The following is a 20,777-nucleotide window of genomic DNA, read 5'->3' on the forward strand; positions in this document are numbered from 1 at the left end:
AATGAAAAGTGCCCACTCTTACATCATTTGATTATTTCGTTTGATAAGTAAATTTTCAATTAACGCATTTTATCATATCATAGTTTATAATCGAAGCAACATTGGTATAATAGCTTTCAGTACTCGTTCGAGTAACTATTTAAACTTCAGGTTTATTCTCGCGGCAAAATCGTTCCAATCTCATGGAAAACTTGACAGTTTGACAAGGCAGTTTTGAGTTAAAGTAATATTTTCCGTCTCGAAAAAATTAAATGAAACTCATCGATCGACTGTAGACTTGAACTCTTGAGTGATGACTTGTACGATTATCGTACCGCAGTGTACAAATTTACAATAACAAATTGCTTTTTACTTCTACGTAACAAAACAAAAAACTGATACACGTGCAGCTCGCGTATGTTTCAATAATTTTGAAAGGATGCGTCCTACGCAGGGAACGAAGCTCGTCATCGATTTTATTGTTCTTAGAAACCTGTCCGATAGAAAATTTGCGTTTCTTTTGAGAGCGGCTTATCGATTGAAAATTGTAAGCCAAAGGTGTAATATTTAGGCAAAGAGGCATAATTTAAACTATAAGGATAGCGGAAATCATCCGGCATCAAGTACGCTAATATTGAAAATGTGTGCGTAAAGTGCAAATTCTTGTAACGTCACTGTTGATGAGATCGTTTGTTGGGCGCGTAATAGATAAAAATGTTGGCAACTTAGACGAGTAGATTTTTAAAAATAGTAAAACCTTTGGAAAATAGTTTTGTCCTGTCCGAATTGAAAGCCTCATTCAAGTACAATTATTTAAACCTCGTTCACGTTCATCCCCCTGACAAAAATTGAATAATATTATTTATACCTCTTATTTCTATACTATCGCTATGAGCTTTTTAATAGTTTGATTCTTATACATTATGACTCTCATTTTTAGGTATTTATAAGTATAAACATATTCTTTCTTTTGCAGATTGTTCATTTGAATTAATTTACGGACTTGTTGCTTTTTTTAAAATTTTGTCAGCACGTACACGCAACGTTCCAGCAACGAGACTGGTACGTGCCGTACAAGTTGCGGGAACGTGCCTCCGAATAATTAACTTCTCGGTACGTAGCTGGTACGTACCAGAAACGCCGATATGTTTCGGAGGCCCAGAAATTAATCGGACCATCGACGTACCGCCCGCGTGGCGGCGACGTACCAATGTCACTTTCCCGGAACGTACCGCGTACGTCCCCTGTCGGCGAACCTATAGCCATAACAAATTTTGGATTTCGTTTGGGGACGTTGCAGCTACGTACCAAGAACGTTCCCAAAACTCGGTCCCGGGTACGTGGTTACCACCTTCTTGGCAACCGATCTGGTACGTACCAGGAACCGCTTTCTCGGTACGTATACAGACATTTTCCCGAACTGGGTACGTACCCAGTACGTTCCCTATGCGTGCATACTTTGGTACCAAAGTACCAAAAAACACCTGTCTGGTGCGTACTGGATACGGTCGATGTCACCTGAGTAAATAGATTTAAAAATGCCTTAAAATCTTCCAAATTACTTTTTGGACCATTTTTGCAATCTTTTGAAATGTTTTAAAATCCTTTTAAAAATTGCCTCAAAATTAATTTTTCAAAAGAAAAAAAAATGATAAAAATTTTCCCAGTATTCTCAAGTACAGATTCTTATTGTCTTGAACCATTTAAAAATATAGTTAAATATCTATAGAATTTTTTCAGAACTATTAAAAAATTGTATTTTTTAAAAATGTGTGATCATTTCTTTTAAATTTAAAGCTGCACTAAATTTTTTCAAATTTAAAATCGTTTCTAAATTATTTAGAAACTTCTAAACCTTCTAAATTCCTTTTAAAATAATATATTTTTTTGAGATTATGAAAAATTAAAAAACACGTTGAAATCTCTTAAATTCTTTTTTTCAATTTTTGAAATCTTTCGAAATGTTTTAAAAGCTTTTTAAATATTGTAAAATTATTTTCCAAAGCAAACATTATTTTTGCGTCCTCATGAATCTTAATAAAGACTTTTTTATTTTCTTAAAACCTTTGAAAATACTTCATACTTTAACTTTTTTCGAACAATTCAGAAATGCATATCTTCAAACCATTTTTTTCAAATATGTCGAAATCTTTTTAAAACTTCTGAACCTACTCTTTAAAAATATTTCGAATATTCTCCACGTCTTAAAAAAATTAAGGAATGCCTGGAAATCCTTTTCTATATCCTCTTAAAATTAATTTTTCAAAATAAATAATAAAATTAACATTTTCCCCAAAATCTTAAGGAAAGAATTTTATTAACTTAAAACGTTTAAAAATGCTTAAAAAGCCTTAGAATTTTTTAAGTATTAAAAAATTTACATTTTTTTAAATGTTTGGACATTTTTTCAAATTTGAAATTAAACTGAATTTTTTCAAATTTAAAAGCATTTCTTCATCTTTTCAAATTTGAAATTACACCTAAATCTTTTCAAATTAAAAATTATTTATGAATCTTTTAAAAACTTCTAAACCTTCTAAATATCTTTTTAAATCATTCAAATTCTTCTTCAAATTTTTTAAGATTATGCGAAATAAAAAAATGCTTTAAAATAACCAAAATCTTTTCTTTTTCAATTTTGCAAAACTTTCGAAATGTTTTAAAAGCTTTTTGAATGTTGGAGAATTATTTTTCAAAGTACACATTATTTTCTTGTGCTTATGAATCTTAAGAAAGGCTTTTTTAAGCGTTTGAAAATACTTCATATTTTAAATTTTTTAAAAAAGTTAAAAAATCTAGATCTTCAAACCATTTTTTCAAATATGTCGGAATCTTTCTAAAACTATCGCCCACGTTTAAAAAAAAAATGAAGACATGCATTAAAATCTTCCAGATTACTTTTTGGACAGTTTTGGAAATCTTTTTAAAAAGACTCTTAAAATTAATTTTTCAAAATAAAACAAAATTAATATTTTTCCCAAGAATTTTAAGATAATATTTTTATTATCTTAAAGCGTTTAAAAATGCTTAAAAAGCCGTCGGAGTTTTGTTGAAATATTAAAAAAAGAAGTGTTTTAAAATCTTTTCAAATATTCTAAAATTATTTTTCAAAGTAAAAACTATTTTCACTTTCTCATGAATCTTAAGAAAGGTTTTTTTATTTTTTTAAAAACTTTGAAACTCCTTGATACTTTAAATTTTCATTTCTGAAGTTACTCTTCTAAAAATTTTCGAATAATCCCAACGTCTTTAAACATATTTAAAAAAATGCGTTCAAATCTTCCCGATTACTTTTTGGATAATTTTGATATTTAAAAAAAAATTTTAATCTATTTAAATATTCTCTAAAATTAATTCAATAAGATTTTTTCCAATTTAAAACCATTTCTGAAAATTCTCAAAAATTCTTAAACTTCTAAATATCTTTTTAAATTATCAAAATTTTTTTAAAAATTATTTTTAAAATTCTGCAATATAAAAAAATGCGTTTAAACTTTCCTAATTCTTTTTTGAAGATTTTGGGAACCTTTAGAAATAGTTTAAAATATTTTCTTACAATGATTTTTCAAAATGAAAACTTATTTTAACGTTTTAAAATTTTATTTCGAAATTTTCAAAAATCTATACACATATATATTTTTTCATGTATTTAAAATTTTTAATTATTTATGAATCTTTTCAAACCGTCCTAATATATTTTGAAATTATTTTGAAATTATTAATATCTTTCCTATCATTTTAGAACAAATTTGGAAGTTACCTTAAAATATTACAGACTTTTTTTAATATAAATTTTAGAGATCTTTTAAAAAATCTTGAAATCTTTCTAAATATTGCCTTAAAGTTAATTTTTCAAAATAAAAAATCATTTTGCATTTTCCCAGGAATCTTAAAAATATTGTTTATTCCCTTCGAACCTTTTAAAAAGCATTTTTTTTTAAATTATTTTTTATCGTTCAAAATTAAGAAAAAAAATGATCATTTTAAAACTTTCAGATTTTTTCGATATTGTTTTAAATCTTCTGAACTTGGAATCTATTTTTTAAAATAAAACATAAATGTTAATTTTACAATTGATAGTGTAATAATTTGCAATAATTTCCTCTTTCACCAAGAATGTTTAGAAAAATTTAAAAATAAATGTGACCAAGAAATAAATTCACAAATTGAGAAATTTTAATTTAATACAATGATGGAGAAGAAAATTCGTCATCATTATGATTATATTTAATAATTAATTTTAAATGAATTTTAAATCATAAGGGAGTATTGAAAACAACATGTGTGCAATTTAACAATTTTATTTTTTTAAATCCTTATTCTTATAATATAAAATAAAATAAAACAAAATATAATAAAAAATAGACCTAAGTATTCATTTCTGAGTCTTCTAAAGACTTTTTAAGTCTAAATTCTGTGATGGAATTTTCGAAGGTTTCCATTGTGTGATCACAAACGTCACTCAAATTTTCTAAACCTCTCCGAAGAATATCGACTGCTCTTCCCTCTCTTGCCTGAATTCGCAACAACATTTTATCTTCATTTGGATGAGAAATTGTGTAGGAACAAAACATTACATCGGCGCTGCAAAAAAAAGAATATAATTATCAAAAACTAAAAATAATCGAAATATACTTAACCCTCAAAGTGCATTTTGGGTCTCAGATGCCCCAAGCAATTTTCAAATTCTTATAAACTATACGTAATTCGAAAAAATTGTAACGAGCGGAACTCTATTTATGCGCGAAAAGTTGGAATATTTAAAATTTTTATTTTAAAATAGGTCTTTAACTTTTTATATATGTAAATTCAAAATTGGCGAGTCCGTTTCCACAATTAAGGGTTTGGAAACCCAACTCCAGCGATGAAATCCTTGACTGGAAATCTTCTTGAACAAAAATAATTAATTCCATTTAAGGTTAAAAAGAAAGATAATAAAACTGCAATTTTTATCAGTGAATCAATAAACAAATATTTTATTAATCTTGACCTTCAAACTTTATCTTTACAAACTTTAATTTAATATCTCGAGATAACTAACGAACGAGCCGCGGCTGTGTAACAGATTCTTCTGGTCCTTTACTTCATCGTCGGGAGCTTCGATGCCATTGCAGTGGTCCTCAGCTTCCCCCACATTTCCATACATTCTTTCATTATACATTGACCCTAATTCCTACTCTAAAATTCTATATTTCTCTTTAGCCTCCTCAACCCAACTATGGATTGCGTAATCAGTAACCCTCTATTCTCATGAAAATCCAGCGAGCGCGATAGATTCCAAGCGTGGCTTTTTATAAACAGTTCTGTCATCGAGTCCTATATTCAAACCTCACATTTCCGAGACACTTTTCAAATCGTTTTATTTCATTGCCGAAACGGCGACTCTATGTAGATGGTTTGAAAATAAAATCTAAATTATACATCCTGCTGTCGAAAGTTAATACTTCTTTCGTAAAATGAACATGATGCTAAAATTTAATCTTAAATATACATTCGCTCACATTCATCATACTAGTCTTGACATTTTATTTACAGAAAGAATGCTTTATCGTTAAAGATATTTTCTTTATCTTCATGCTGACTTGCCCGACTGTTGCTTTGCCCATCTTTTCTCGAAAGACATTTTACTCTCAATTAAAATTTACTCGCATTATATTTCATTTATTTCAAATTGTAAAACCGCGCATTTTATGATACCGATGGTGCTGTTCGTAGCGTCAAGAATGCGAATTAGATCTGCTCATTACAAAATTGAGTAAGTGTCCCCATCTAGCTTCAGTTGAAGACACTAACTGTAAGTAAAGTCGTTTAGCATACTGCGTCAAGCGTCAGTCTATTGGCACCCTGTGCTACTATGCTTGCGTTAGGGCTGCGCGCTAGTAGGCCGCACTTGGCGCGCGATTCAAAATTACTTGAAAAATAATTCTTGTAATTTAAGTAAATAATTATTAAAATATGCACAAGAAAGTATAAAAATTGTGTAACTTATGATTTCAGGCAAAAAGATTATAACACAGAAATTTGGAAATAGTTGTTATTAGTTGTTAATAGTTATTGTTAATAGTTGTTATAGTTGTTAGAAATGCATTGTAGTTATGTTTTTTTTTTTTACTTTAAACGACGTCTTGCCACGTCTCAATCGAAAAGAACATTGTGCTGAGCTGAATTTTTTTCAAGAATAATTCAAATATTATTATTATTATATTCTACAATTAACTTCTATAAATTAAGATGCTCAAATATTATATGATATTTCTAAAAATGTATCTAGTGACAAATATTTTGTGAAATATAAGTCAGTCTTTGAAATTCAATAAAAATAAACTGTTACTTATCAAATATATGTGTTATAAATTCTTTTCTTGTCAGAAATCAAAAATTACACAATTTGTATACATTCTTGTAAATATTTTAATAATTATTTACTTAAATTACAAGAATTGCTTTTTAATGTAATTTTGAATCGCGCGCCAAGTGTGGCCAACCAGCGCTCAGCCCTAACGCAAGCACAGTAGGACAGGGTGCCAACATTGGCGTAATTTCAGTCTACTAGAAGCAACTACTGAAAGTGGAGGTAAAAAAATCGTGGGGTATGTAATACCCAGTGTGCCCTTAGTGAGCGAAAAAGTAATTTGGAGCAAATTTTTGTTATTGAAATGTTATTGATTATTGTTTACTTTATAACGTAAGTATATCATAGCAAGTGAAATAATTGTTTTTTTTTCTATTAGTTCATACTTATTTTCTTTGTAGATGGCTTATAAATTACAGTTATATATCTCTTTTTTCAATTTCTTGTATTTTTATAGTATAACATGTCAAAGTTCTTTAATTTTTATAATAATAAATCGATTTAAAATAAAAAAATCTGAGTCATCATTTTATCATAAAATTGACTTTTCAACTGTGCAAATAAATATCTGTTTTGAAAGCACCCATGTTGCAATTTTTTATGAAAGCACACTATTTCAAAAGTAAATTAATACATTTTCAGGTTACAATCATTAAAACTGCGTTAGTTATGAATTTTTAAGTAAAAAACCCCATTTTTTCACTTTTTTCAATAATTTTTTTAAGTAACTTAAAATAAATAAATGGCTGTTAAATAAACTCTACCTTATAAAAGATACCTTAAACTATCTCGGATAATTTTATTGTGACATAATATTCAATAGGGGTTAAAAAATACATGGTTAAATACGCTGAGGTATTAATCACCCACGATGCACTTTACCGTGATTTTTACCATGTACGCACTTTGAGGGTTAAAATTGGAAAAATTTATTATTGGCCTTTTATTACGTTGTAACAACGAAATTTTTAGTTCGAAAAATAGTTGAATTTTAAATAAAAAAGATGAATTTTCAATTAAAATGAAGAATCTTTAACAAAATGGTTCAATTTTCAACTAAGAAATATCAGGTTTCAACAAAATTGGAATAGTTAAATTTTCAGTTAAAAAAATTGATTTTCCACATACACACACAGGCAAAATTTTAAACCAAAAAATGGATTTTTCTTAGTAAAATAATGAAAATTTAACTTCAACAGATTAATTTAAAAATAAAAAATTGAATTTTTGAAAAAAGAGTTTAACTTTCAACCAAAAATAATCATTTTCAGCTAAAATAATGAATATTTAATTCGAATACTTTGATATTCAATCAAAAAGATTAATTTTTGAACGCCAAGATTGATTTTCAAACAAGAAAATTCATTTTTATACACAAAAAAAGATTTTTCAACAAAATATATCAGTTAAAAAACAAATTGAAAAAATGTGAACTAAAAAAGATAATTTTTTTTTACCAAATAGATCAATTTTCAAATAAAAAGATAAATCTTTAAATAGAATAATTGAATTTTAAACAAAAAACATGAATTTTCCACTAAAATGATAAATCTTCAACTGAAATAATTGAATTTTCAACCCAGAAGATTACTTTCTATCAAAGACATAAATTTCCAACTAATAAAAAATACATTATTAACCAAAGAAATGGATTTTTTAAATAAAATAATAAAAATTTAACTTGAACAGATTAATTTTAAAACAAAAAAATGCATTTTTGTCAAAAGAGTTTAACTTTCAACCGAAAAAATTAAGTAGTAGCTAAAATGATGAATATTTAATTCGAATAATTTGATATTCAATGAAAAAGATTGATTTTCGAACATCAAGATCCATTTTCAAACAAGAAGAATCATTTTCTAACCAAAAAAATATATATATTTTTCCAGAAAATATATCAAATCTCAAACGAACAGTTGAACTTTCAACTAAAAAAGATCAATTATCAACCAAATAGTTAATTTTAAACTAAAAATATCAGTTATTAAAAAAATGGAAAAGTTAAATTTTCAGCTAAAAAAATAAATTTTTAAAAATGTTAACTAAAAATTGTTAAAATAAAAAAGATCAATTTTAAACCAAATAGTTGAACTTTGAACTGAGAAATATCAGTTTATAAAAAATAGAAGTTGAATTTTCAGTTCATAAAATTAATTTTCCACAAAAAAAAAATAACCAAAGTGATAGATTTTTCACCTAAATTAATAAAAATTGACCAAGATTAATTTTTAAACAAAAAGATTCATTTGCTACAACAAAAAAATATAAAAAAATAATATGAAATCTCAAGCAAATAGGCGAATTTTCAACTAAAAACGATCAATTTTCAACCAAATAGTTCAATTTTAACTAAAAAATATCAGTTTGCAATAAAAAATGGAAAAGTTTAATTTTCAGTTTAAAAACTAATTATCCATACAAAAAAATGTTGACCAAAAAAGATTAAACTAAAATAGATCAAGTTTTAACCAAATAATTTAATTTTAAACTAAAAAATATCAGTCTTCAACTAAAAATGGAAAAGTTACGTTTCAATTAAAAAATTAGCTTTTCACACACAAAAAACAAACAAATATTTTTAAAAAAAGTCATAAATTTTTAACTAAGATAACAAAAATTCAACTGGATTAGATTAATTTTAAAACAAAAATATGCATTTTCAACGAAACAGTTTAACTTTGAACAACAAAAAATCATTTTCAGCTAAAATTTCATTTTAATACTTAATTCTTCAATTGAAAAGATAAATTTTCGAGCACAAAGATTAAGTTTCAATCAGGAAGACTAATTTTCTACACAAAAAAGCTATTTTTCAAAAAATACATGAATTTTCAAATAGTAAAGACAAATTTTAAACCAAATAGTTTAACTTACACCAAAAAGATACATTTTCAACCAAACATAGGAATTTTATCTTCTTTGAAATCTAATAAAAAAAAAAATTTAATACAAATTTTAGACGAAAATCTAATATAAACCAAAATAATTTTTATCAGGGTATCTACTCAAATTTCGGGTATAATTTTTCAAATTACTATATTATATTCAATTTGAACCAATTCAGATTCCTAACTTTCAAAGTAAAATAATTGAATTTTCAACAAGATAAATAAATTTTTAACCAAATAGTTGCATTTGCATCGAAAAAGATTAATTTTCAATCAAAAAAGCCGATTTTTCAACAAAATATATGAAATTTCAAACAAATAGTTGAATTTTCACCTAAAAAACATCAATTTTCAATTAAATACATAGTTAAATTTTTAACTAAAAAATATCGGTTTTCAGCCAAAAATGGAATAGTTAAATTTCTAATTTAAATAAATAAGTTTTCCATACAAAAAAAAATTTTAAACAAAAATATTGATTTTTGACAAAAAAGATTAACTTTCAACAAAAAAATTAATTTTCAACTAAAATGATAAAAATTTAGTTGAAATACATTTTCAATCCAAAAGATTAATTTTTAAACAAGAAGATTAATTTTCTACAAAAAAAACGATTATTTAACAACATACACGAATTTTTAACAAAATAGTTGAATTTTCAACTAAAAAATACTAATTTTCAACGAAATAGTTGAATTTTCAAATAAAAAGATAAAGTTTCAATTGAAATAATTAAATTTTTAACAAACAAAAATGAATTTTTAACTAAAATGATGAATTTTTAAATAAACTAAGCTTTCAGTTTTATATATAAAATTTTAGTTTTAAAATAAAAAATTTGAGAAAAAAGTTTTCAATATAGTGTGGAAATTTCAACTAAAATGATAAATCTTTAACTAAAATATTTCAATTTAAAATAAAACAGATACAACTGAAATTATTAATCTTTATCTAGAATTATTAAATTTTCAACCAAAAAGATGAATTTTGAGGCAAGAAGATTAATTTCTATAGAAACACGCAATTGCGACTAGAATAGATAATGTTTCAACCAAAAATTGAATAGTTACATTTTTAAACAAAATCTTGAATTTTTAACTGAAAACGACGAATTTACGACAAAAAATAAAATAATTAAATTTCCAGATAAAAACAATTAATTTAAAAAGAAAAAATTTCAAAAAATTGTTAACTAAAGTAACACAAAGCTACTTTGACAAATTAAGAATTATTGTTATTCAAAATTAGATTACAATTTTGAAAAAAATAAACACGCTTTTTCAATTAGTGTAGACGCCCTGTTTATTTATAAATTAAAGTTTACGAATAAACGAATCTTCTTTAAAATATAATGATTTGAAAAATGGTATGGTTTCAGCGAAAAAATTAACATAATCCAAAATTGTTCAAGCTTGTAAATTCTATTATTTTAAATAAAAATCATGGAATTTAAATCTATTTTAATTAACATAACATACAATTTTCAATATAAAAAATGTTATCTTTTTTTAAATATGATTATTTTTGTTATTAAAAACCCCTTATAATATAAAACTTTAACATGACAAAATATTTTAAAAAGTACCAACTCTTCTTTGAAATATAATTTTAAAAAAATAAAATAAAAACACAAATTTTCGCCAAAAATACAAATGTAATATGAAACTGTTAAAAAAGTCTAAATAAAAAATTATGAAACTTCAGAATCTATTTTTTTTAATATCAATTTCTAGTCAAAAACAATAATAAAAAAATGTGAACCAAAGGAAAAACTAACTAAAAAAATAAAACAAAAGGATGAATTTTTAACTAGAATAATTTATTTTTTAAATTAATTTTCAACCAAGAAAATTAATTTCAAGCAATAAAGACGAATTTTCAAATAAAAAATATGATTTTTCAACCAAAAATTAAATAGTTTAATTTTAAGTTAAAAAAATTAATGTTCAAACAAGGAGATGAATTTTTACCTTAAATTATATAATAATCAAATGGAATAGTTACATTTTCAGTTTGAAAAAATTTAAAGCAAAAAAAAACGAATTTAAAAAAAAAATAGTTTTTCAAACAAATTGGTGAATTTTAAATGGAAATAGTTGAATTTTAAACCAAAACATCAATTTTAAATTGAAATGGTGAGTTTTTAACTATAAACAAATTTTTAAACAAAAAGATAATATCTAACAAAAAATAAGAATTTTCAGAAAAGATATCATTTTTCAACCAAAACTGCAATAGTTAAATTTTTAATTAAAAAAAAAAATTGTTCAACGAAAAAGATAATCTTTCAACAAAACTTATGACCACAAAAAATAGTTAATTAATTTTCAACCAGAAAGATTAATTCATAGCAAAAAAGATGAATTTTCAATTAAAACTATAATTTTTCAACCAAAAATTTAATAGTTTAAATTTCTCGTTGAAAAAATTAATGTTAAATCAAATTGATAAGTTTTCACCCAAAATTATAGCGTATTTAATTGAAATTTACATTTTTAGTTTTAAAAAAAATTAAGAGTACAAAAAAACTAATTTTCAAAAAAATAGTTCGATTTTCCAAGAAAATGATGAATTTTTAACTAGATTATATCAATTTTAATCTAAAAGATTCATTTCTAGCAGAAAATATGAATTTTCAATTTAGCAATATAAATTTTCAACCAAAATTTAAATAGTTTAAGTTTTAGTTGAAAAAATTAATGTTGAACCAAAAAGATAAATTTCAAACTAAAATCATTAATTTTTAACTAGAATAGTTAAATTTGTCAGCAAACAAATTTATTTTCAACTAAGAATATCAATTTCAACCTAAAAAAACGATTTTTCAATTAAAAAATATAATTTTTTAACCAAAAATTGAATAGTTAAATTTTTATTTAAAAAAAATTAACGTTTAACGAAAGAGATGAATTTTCAACTGAAATTATAGAGTATTCAATTGGAATAGTCACACATTCACTTCAAAAAATTTTAAGCACAAAAAAACTAATTTTCAAAAAATAGTTAGATTTTTAAACAAAATTATACATTTTTAACAAGAATAATTTAATTTTTAACCAAAAAGATTATTTTTAAACCAAGAAGATTAATTCCTAACAAAAAAGACGAACTTTGTATTAAGAACGTAATTTTTCAAAAAAAATTAATTAATTTAAAAAATTAATGTTCAACCGAAGACATAATTGTTAAATTTTCAAACAAAATTAAGAATTTTTAACTTGAGTAATCAATCTTGAACTGAAATTGTTGAATTTTAAACATAAAAAGTAATTTTAAACTAATATTATGACTTTTTAACTCATTTTCAACCAAGAAGATTAATTTCTAACAGAAAAGATGAAGTTTTAATTTAAAAATATAATTTTTCAACAAAAAATAACTCAACTTTTTGACAGAAAATTATTAATATATATAATTTTCTTTTTTGAAAGTTTTGGGAACCTTCAGAAATATTTTCAAATATTTTCTTAAAATTATTTTTCCAAGTAAAAAATTATTTTAACGGTTTAAAATTTTATTTCGAAATTTTCAAAAATCTGTACACACATACATTTTTTTGTGGAATTAAAATTTTTATTTATTTATGAATCTTTTCAACCCGTTTAAACCGTTCTAATATATTTTAAAATTATTAATATTTTTCCTATCATTTTTAAACGAATTTGAAAGTCACCTTAAAATCTTTCAGACTTTTTTTATATAAATTTTTATTATGAATAAATATAATTTTATAATTTTCTTTCTATCATGAATCTTTAAAAAGAATAATTAAATTTTAACCGAAAAGATCAATTTTAAACCAAGAAGATTCATTTCGAGCACACAAGAAGAGTTTTCGATGAAAAAATATAATTTTTCGACCAAACATTAAATATTTTTTTATTTTTTCCTTGGAAAATTAACTTTCAACAAAAGAGATCAATTTCACCTAAAATTATAGAACATTCTACTCCCATACTTAAACTTTTTGTTAAAAAAATATCAAAAAAACAAAAAAATAATTTGAAAACAATAGATTTTCAAGCAAAATTACACGAATTATACGAAAGTTATGAATTTTTAACTTAAATAATAAATCTAAAACTGAAATAGTTAAAATTGAAAGCAAAAAGATTAATTTAAAACTAAAATGGTTAATTTTTTCTCTAGAATAATTAAATTTTTAATCATAAAGATTAATTTTATACCAAGAAGATTCATTTTAAGAAGAAAGTACGAATTTTTAATTGAAAATTTTTGTTTTTTAACCAAAAATTAAATAGTTAAATTTTTAGTAAAAAAAATTCAAACAAAAAGAAACTTATTGAACAAAAAAAAATAGTTGAAGTGGAATTTTAAACGAAAAAGATTAATTTTAAATTAAAATGGTGAATTTTTAACCATAAAAAAATCGATATAGTTCCACTTTCACTTTGAAAAAAGTTGCAAGCATCAAAAAAGAACTAATTTTTTTTAAAGATAGATTTTTAAACAAAATTAGGAACTTTCAACTCATAAAATAAATCTTTAACTGAGTTGAACTTTCAACCAACAAGAATAATTAAAAAACAGAAATGATAAATTTTTAACTAGAATAATTGAATTTTCAACCAAAAAGATTGATTTCAAGCAAAAAATATGAATTTTCAATTAAAAAATAAAATTTTTTAACTAAAAATGGAATAGTTAAATTTTTAGTTTAAAAAATGCACATTAAACCAAAGAGATCAATTTTCGACTAAAATTATAGAGTGTTCAATTGGAATAGTTTTCAAGCACAAAAAAAATTAATTTTCGGTTTAAAAAAATTTCAACAGAAGAAAAAAATAATTTAAAAAAAAATAGAGATTTTCAAACAAAATTATGAAGTTGAAAGTGGAATGATTTCATTTTTTAACAAAATGATTAATTTCTAGCAGTAAAGACAAATTTTCGATTAAAAAGGAATATTTTTTAACAAAAAATTGAGTAGTTCAATTTTTCGTTTAAAAAATTAATGTTCAACCAGAGATAAATTTTCATTTAAAATGATGGAATATTCTTCTGGCATAGTAAAAATTTTATTAACAAAAATTATTTCCAAACAAAAAAAAACATCTAAATTTCAACAAACTACTTTCATACATTAACATGAAGTTAATTTTATGAATCAAAAATCATACTTTTTCAATTTTGTATTACAAAAATTGAACCTACTGATGAAAAAAAATTTTTAATTGTTAATAAAAATATCAATTAAATAATTAATAATTTCTGTAATTTTTATTATTCATAATTTTTCAGTTATGAATTTTCATCTCGAACAATGCATTTTCAATTTTTCTCTTTCATTCATTTTAAATATGCACTTAAAATTGAAACTCTTGATATTGGAAAATAATAATCAATATCTTGAAGATTAATCATTTTTAAACGATTTAAATTTACTTAAAATCATTTGAAAAGGATTTTTTCTATTTTTAATTTTAAAATTTTTTAATTTCAACAATTCCATATAAAATCATTCAATTTAAAATAAAAAAGATGCGAGTTTCTGTTGGTCACTTTTTCAACTTATAAAACTTTCAATTACAAATTATTTAATTTTAGAAATATTTCCTTTTTTCAAATTTTTAAGTAATCTGCAATAGTTTGTAAAAAATAAATTATTTATTAATTTATTAATGATTATTTCGCCCATTTTTTAAACGCTCAATATTTAAAAATTGGTTTAAAAGAAGATTTTGTTAGGAAATAAAAATATAGAGACGTGAATTTCTTTCTAATTTTTAAATAATATTGAAATTACATACAAATTCTGCATAATTGTGACGAGAGCACGACCCAAAGTGTGACCTTCGCCTATAAACACAAAAGTCTTCGATCTGTCATTTAAATTGTCCCCACCGACCTGTAAACAATAAAACAGTACGTTTTTGATGTTTATAACATTAATTTTCTACAAAAAAGATTAATTTTTCATAAAATATACTCATTTTTAAGCAAAAAAATTACAATTTAATAATTAAATACCGGAATTTTGAACTGAAAAAGATACATTTCAACCCAAAAGAGAATAGTTCTATTTAGAGTTTAAAAAATTATTTTTTAACATAAACAAACGAATTTTTAAGAAAATAGTTAAATTTTCAAAAAAAAAATCATAATGTTAATAAAACATATGCATTTTTTTATGAAGTAAATTAATGTTTTACCACCAAAGATGAAATTTTAACAAAATGTTTGAATTTTTAATAAAATAGTGGAATTTTCAAACAAAAACGATAACTTCTCAGTGCAACACGGAGAAGTTAAATTTTCTTAAAAAAAGAATTTTCAACAAGTAGTTACATTTTTAATGAAATAAATGATTTTTCAAGTATGATTATTAATTAAACACGGTGTAGCTAAATTTTCGGTTGAAAAAATAAATGAAAAAAAAAGAATTTTCAAGAAAAAATTTATTTTTAAGCAAAAGGATGAATTTTCAACCATAAAGATTAACTTTCTACTAAACAAAAGACGAATGCCCAACAAAATGCATGATTTCTTAACGAAAAAGATACATTCGAAAACCAAAGTGGAAAAGTTATATTTCTAGTTTAAAAAAATTAATTTTTAGCCCAACAAAAAAGTTTTTTTTGACAAATTAATCACAACTTTTACCCATAAAAAGTAATTTTCAACAAAATACATCAATTTTCAATTAAAAAAGATCAATTTTAAACTGAAAAAGATCAATTATCATCCCAAAATAGAATGGTTCTATTTACAGTTTAAAAAATTGTTTTTTAACATAAAAAAACTAATTTTTAACAAAATAGTTAAATTTACAAACACAAAGATATAAATTGTCAATCAAAAGGTTGAATTTTTTACTAATGATGAATTTTCGAGGGAAAAAAAATGAATTTTGAACCAAAAGGATGAATTTTCAACGGTAAATATTAATGTTCTACCAAAAAAGAAGAATTTTCAACAAAATGCATGATTTTTTAAAGAAAAAGATCAATTTGAAAATCAAAAATGAAAAATTTATTTTTCCACTTTAAAAAAAATTAATTTTTAACCCAAAAAAACTAATTTTTAACAAATTTGTGAAATTTTTAACCATAGAAAGTAATTTTCAACCAAAGGCATGGACTTTCAACAAAAAAAAAAAGATATATTTTCAAATAAAAATAGAATGGTTATATTTATAGTTTAAAACATAAGTTTTAAACCAAAAAGATCCAATTTAAACTAAAGAAATTACAGAACAAATTTTTTAATAAAGAAATCAAGTTTCAACTGTAATTGTGAATTTTCAATAAAAAAGACATTATTTTTCATCCAAATAGTTGCATTTTCAATCAAAAGGATACATTTTTAACTCAAAATAGAATAGTTATATTTACCATTGAAAAAATTAATTTTTAACCATAAAAAATTAACTTTTAACTATAAAAAAAAGAATTTTTAACAAAATAGTTAATTGCATACATTTTCAACTACGGCAAATAATTTGCTAACCAATCATGGAGTAAGTAGCTAAATTTTCAGTTGGAAAAATAAAAAAATAATAATATTCAAGAAATGGATACATTTTTAACCGTAAAGATTAATTTTCTACCAAAAAAATACGAATTCACAATAAAATGCATGATTTCTCAACGAAAAAGATACATTTGAAAACCAAAAATGGAAAAGTTATATTCCCCGTTTAAAAAAATTAATTTTTAGAAAAAAAACGAGTTTTTAAAATGAAATAATCAAAATTTGTAACCATAGATAGTAATTTTCAACAAAATACATGAATTTTTTATTAAAAAAGATAAACTTTTAACTAAAAATAAAATAGTTCTATTTACAGTGTGCAAAATTATTTTTTAACCATAAAAAACGAATTTTTAATAAACTATTTAAATTTTCAATCAAAGAAATAAATTCAAAACCAAAATGATTGATTTTTTCTTTAAAAAACTCGTATTTTACCACCAAATATGAACTTTCAACAAAATGCATGCATTTTTAAGCAAATAGTGGAATTTTCAACCAAAGAAGATAAATTCTCAGTTCAACACCGAAAAGTTAAATTTTCATAAAAAAGAAATTTTCAACAAATAGTTAAACTTTTAAAGAAATAAATGAATTTTCAAGTATAATTATGAATCTTCAATAAGAAATTAAATTTTTAAACAATTAGTCGAATCTTTAACTACAGAAAAATATTTTTAACGAAGTGGTTAAATGCAAGAATTTTAACCAACCATGGAGTATCTAAATTTCCGGATGAAAAAAAAAAAAAATTTTTGTTTAAATAATTTTCAAGAAAATGTTAAATTTTTAACCAAGAAGTTTTAAATTGAAAATGTATCCTTTTGGTTCAAAATAAATTTTGTTTCTCTCGAAAATTCATCATTATAGATGAAACTTTATTTCTTGTTTAAAAATGTAAACATTTCATGAATATTATTATTTTTTATTTTTCCAACTGAAAATTTAGCTACTTACTCCAGGATTTGTAAAAAATTGTTTATTGTTAAGAATTAATTCTGTATGATTAAAAATTAATTTTTTTAACTATAAATATAACCATTCTATTTTGCCTTAAAAAATTATCCTTTTGATCGAAAATGCAACTATTTGGATTAAAAATAATGTCTTTTTTATTGAAAATTTATAATTACAATTGAAACTTGATTTCTTTATTTAAAAATTTAACAATTTGGTTAGAAATTTGTTCTGTTACTTCTTTAGTTTAAATTGGATCCTTTTTTTTCAAAACTTATTTTTTAAACCATAAATATAACTATTCTATTTTTAATTAAATATGGGTCTTCATTTGCTAAAAATATCTCTTTTTCGGTCGAAAATAAATATTCATGGTTTTTGGTGTTAAAATATTAATTTTCTTGATGAAAAATTCATTTTTTTTTATTGAAAATTTATTTCTTTGGTTTAAAATTGAACTATTTTGTTAAAAATTCGTTGTTTATGGTTAAAAATAATTTGTTTAAACTTTAAATAGAACTATTCTATTTTTATTTGAGAATGTATCTTTTTCAGTTAAAAGTCCATGTATTTTATTGAAAATTACTTTCTATGGTTAAAAATTTGATTATTTTGTTAAAAACTAGTTTTTTTGGGTTAAAAATTAATTTTTTTAAAAACTGGAAATATAAATTTTTCATTTTTGATATTAAAATTGATCTTTTTCTTTAAGAAGTCAGGCATTTTGTTGAAAGGATGATTTTTCAACCGTAAAGATTAATTTTCTGCCAAAAAATAGGAACTTTCAACAAAATGCGTCATTTTTTAACGAAAAAAATTCATTCAAATCCAAAAATCGAAGAGTTATAATTGCAGTTGCATTTTTAGCAAAAAAATTAAATTTATAAAACATAAATTTTTAAACGAAAAAGAAATTGTCAAAATTTTGGAACACGAAAATTTGATTTACCGACTACACAATTAATATTCAATCAAAAAAATTAATTCTTAACGAAATATGTCATAATTGGTATTTTAAACAAAACAAAAACAAAACAATAGTTGAATTTTTAGTTGAAACTTTAATTTTTAAACAATTAAAAACCAATTTTAAACAAAACTGTTAAATTTTCAAACAAAAACTAACAAGTTTTCAAATTAAAATGGTAAATAAAAAAAAAAACAATTTTTCACAAAACCATCGATTAAACAAAATGTTAAATTTCTTGCCAATCTCTAAAAATTTCAAAACGAATAATTCGAATTTTCATCGGAAAAGTTTAATTTCCGACCCCACAATATTAATTTTTAACAAAAAAGGTAAATTTCAACAATACTAGTTTAATTTTCAACCAAAATTGTTAAATTTTTAACAAAAAAATATGAATTCTTAATGAAATATGTCATAATTGGTATTTGAAAAAAAAAAACAATTAAATCTTTAACCAAAGAATTTAGTTTTTAAGAAAATACACGAATTTTCAACTAAAATGATAAATTTTTAACCAAAAATAGTATAGTTAAATTTCTAGTTAAAAAGTTTATTTTTATACAATTAAAAAAAATCTTGAACATTTTAAAAGTTTCAACCAAAAACTAAAAGTTTTTTCAAATTAGAATGGATAAAAAAAGATGGGTTTTTAACCAAAAAGTTGCATTTTTAACCAAAACAGATGAAATCTCGATGACAACAGATATATTGTTAAACCAAAAAGACTATTTTTCAACCAAAAACATTTTTTAAGTAAATAAAGAAAACAAATTTCATGCAAAATGTTGAATTTTCGTATAAAAAAGACGATTTTTTTACAAAACAGTTGAATTTTCAATTAAAAAAAAATTAATATTCCATCAATCAGTTCCGAAAATATCACAAAAATTTCGAAAATCTGTACAATAAAAAATCAGGTCAAGACCTGATAAATCAGGACGTCTGGTCGCCTGAGAAAAGTTCGGAACTTATTAATTTTTAAAAGTAAGGTTATGTTTATCATAGAAACTAAGAAAACTTTCATTTTTTCTCTATATATTCGTGAAAAATTATAAAATTCGCGTAATAATATCAAAATTAGGATATTTTGAAAGCCTGTCAGGGAGATGAAATGTATCAAAGGGGAATTGAGGTGGTAATAACATAATAAAAGTTTTGAGGTTAAATGTTAATTTCTTACCACAGCTAAACGTCCTGACATTTCGCACGAAAATAAATTAACTGATGTTAACTAAAATTAAATACAAAAAACTTTGTGAGTTTGATTCACACAAATCTCGCAAGAAGTCAAAATCCACGAGAAAAACCACGTGAAAAAAGTATATAAACAAAGACGACAAAAACAAGCAGTTGCTGTGGTCAGGTGTCAAGGCTTTGCTCGTAACGAGTGCCCGGACTCTTCTACGCATGCGTGGCGCTCATTCTCTGATTCGTTGCTGTTCGCGCGCAATTTGAAATTCTAAAAAATAACATTTTTATTGTTTATTATGAATAATGTCAATTTAACTTATATAAATGTTTTATTACATAAATAATTTGTGTCATAAATGATTTCTGTGATGATAACGTATAAGATTATATTGTTCTGAAATATGAGTATGGACACTATGCTGAGCTGATTATTTTTACAATACTATTTTTTTTATCTTAGAGAAAATTAATATACATATAATATTTAATATTGATACGTTATGAGTAATTAAATATATTACTTAAAAAGCAGGTAAGTTACACATTTTTGTACTGAATTTAATTTCTCTCTCAAAATGGAATTTAATTTTTTTTAATACTTTATGTAAAATTGTAAACTCCTTATCTGTAAATAAATTTTAATTCAAAAATAATTGTTTAATTTTAAATATCACTTCACCCAAATATGAATGAAAATATTCTGCACGATATTTATAACATAACTGGAACAAAATTTAACATTTCTATGCAATAAAATTAATTGTAATATTTTAAAAAACTTTAAATAAGAAAATTCTCAAATAATAAAAAATATGCAAGAAAAATACAAATGACTACCAAAGGATATTTTTTATTTACAAAATATGCACTTAATACATTTTTATTTTCATCAAGATTTATTACTATCGATCTAATAAACATTTATATAACTTAAAATTACATTATT

At 22.9% G+C, this 20,777-nt stretch overlaps 1 protein-coding gene across 1 annotated transcript; it reads right to left on the bottom strand.

The window, feature by feature from the left end:
- Nucleotides 1-4,260: 4,260 nt before the first annotated feature.
- LOC117173348 (probable DNA-directed RNA polymerases I and III subunit RPAC2) lies at nucleotides 4,261-19,992 on the bottom strand. Its single transcript, XM_033361846.1, has 3 exons — nucleotides 19,821-19,992; nucleotides 14,991-15,088; nucleotides 4,261-4,563 (listed from the first exon to the last, which is right to left on the bottom strand). Exons 1-3 carry the CDS (start codon nucleotides 19,839-19,841, stop codon nucleotides 4,347-4,349), a joined length of 336 nt encoding a protein of 111 aa, XP_033217737.1. The 5' UTR covers nucleotides 19,842-19,992; the 3' UTR covers nucleotides 4,261-4,346.
- Nucleotides 19,993-20,777: the final 785 nt, after the last annotated feature.

Source organism: Belonocnema kinseyi, chromosome 5, assembly GCF_010883055.1.
Source record: "Belonocnema kinseyi isolate 2016_QV_RU_SX_M_011 chromosome 5, B_treatae_v1, whole genome shotgun sequence".
Taxonomy (NCBI): domain Eukaryota; kingdom Metazoa; phylum Arthropoda; class Insecta; order Hymenoptera; family Cynipidae; genus Belonocnema; species Belonocnema kinseyi.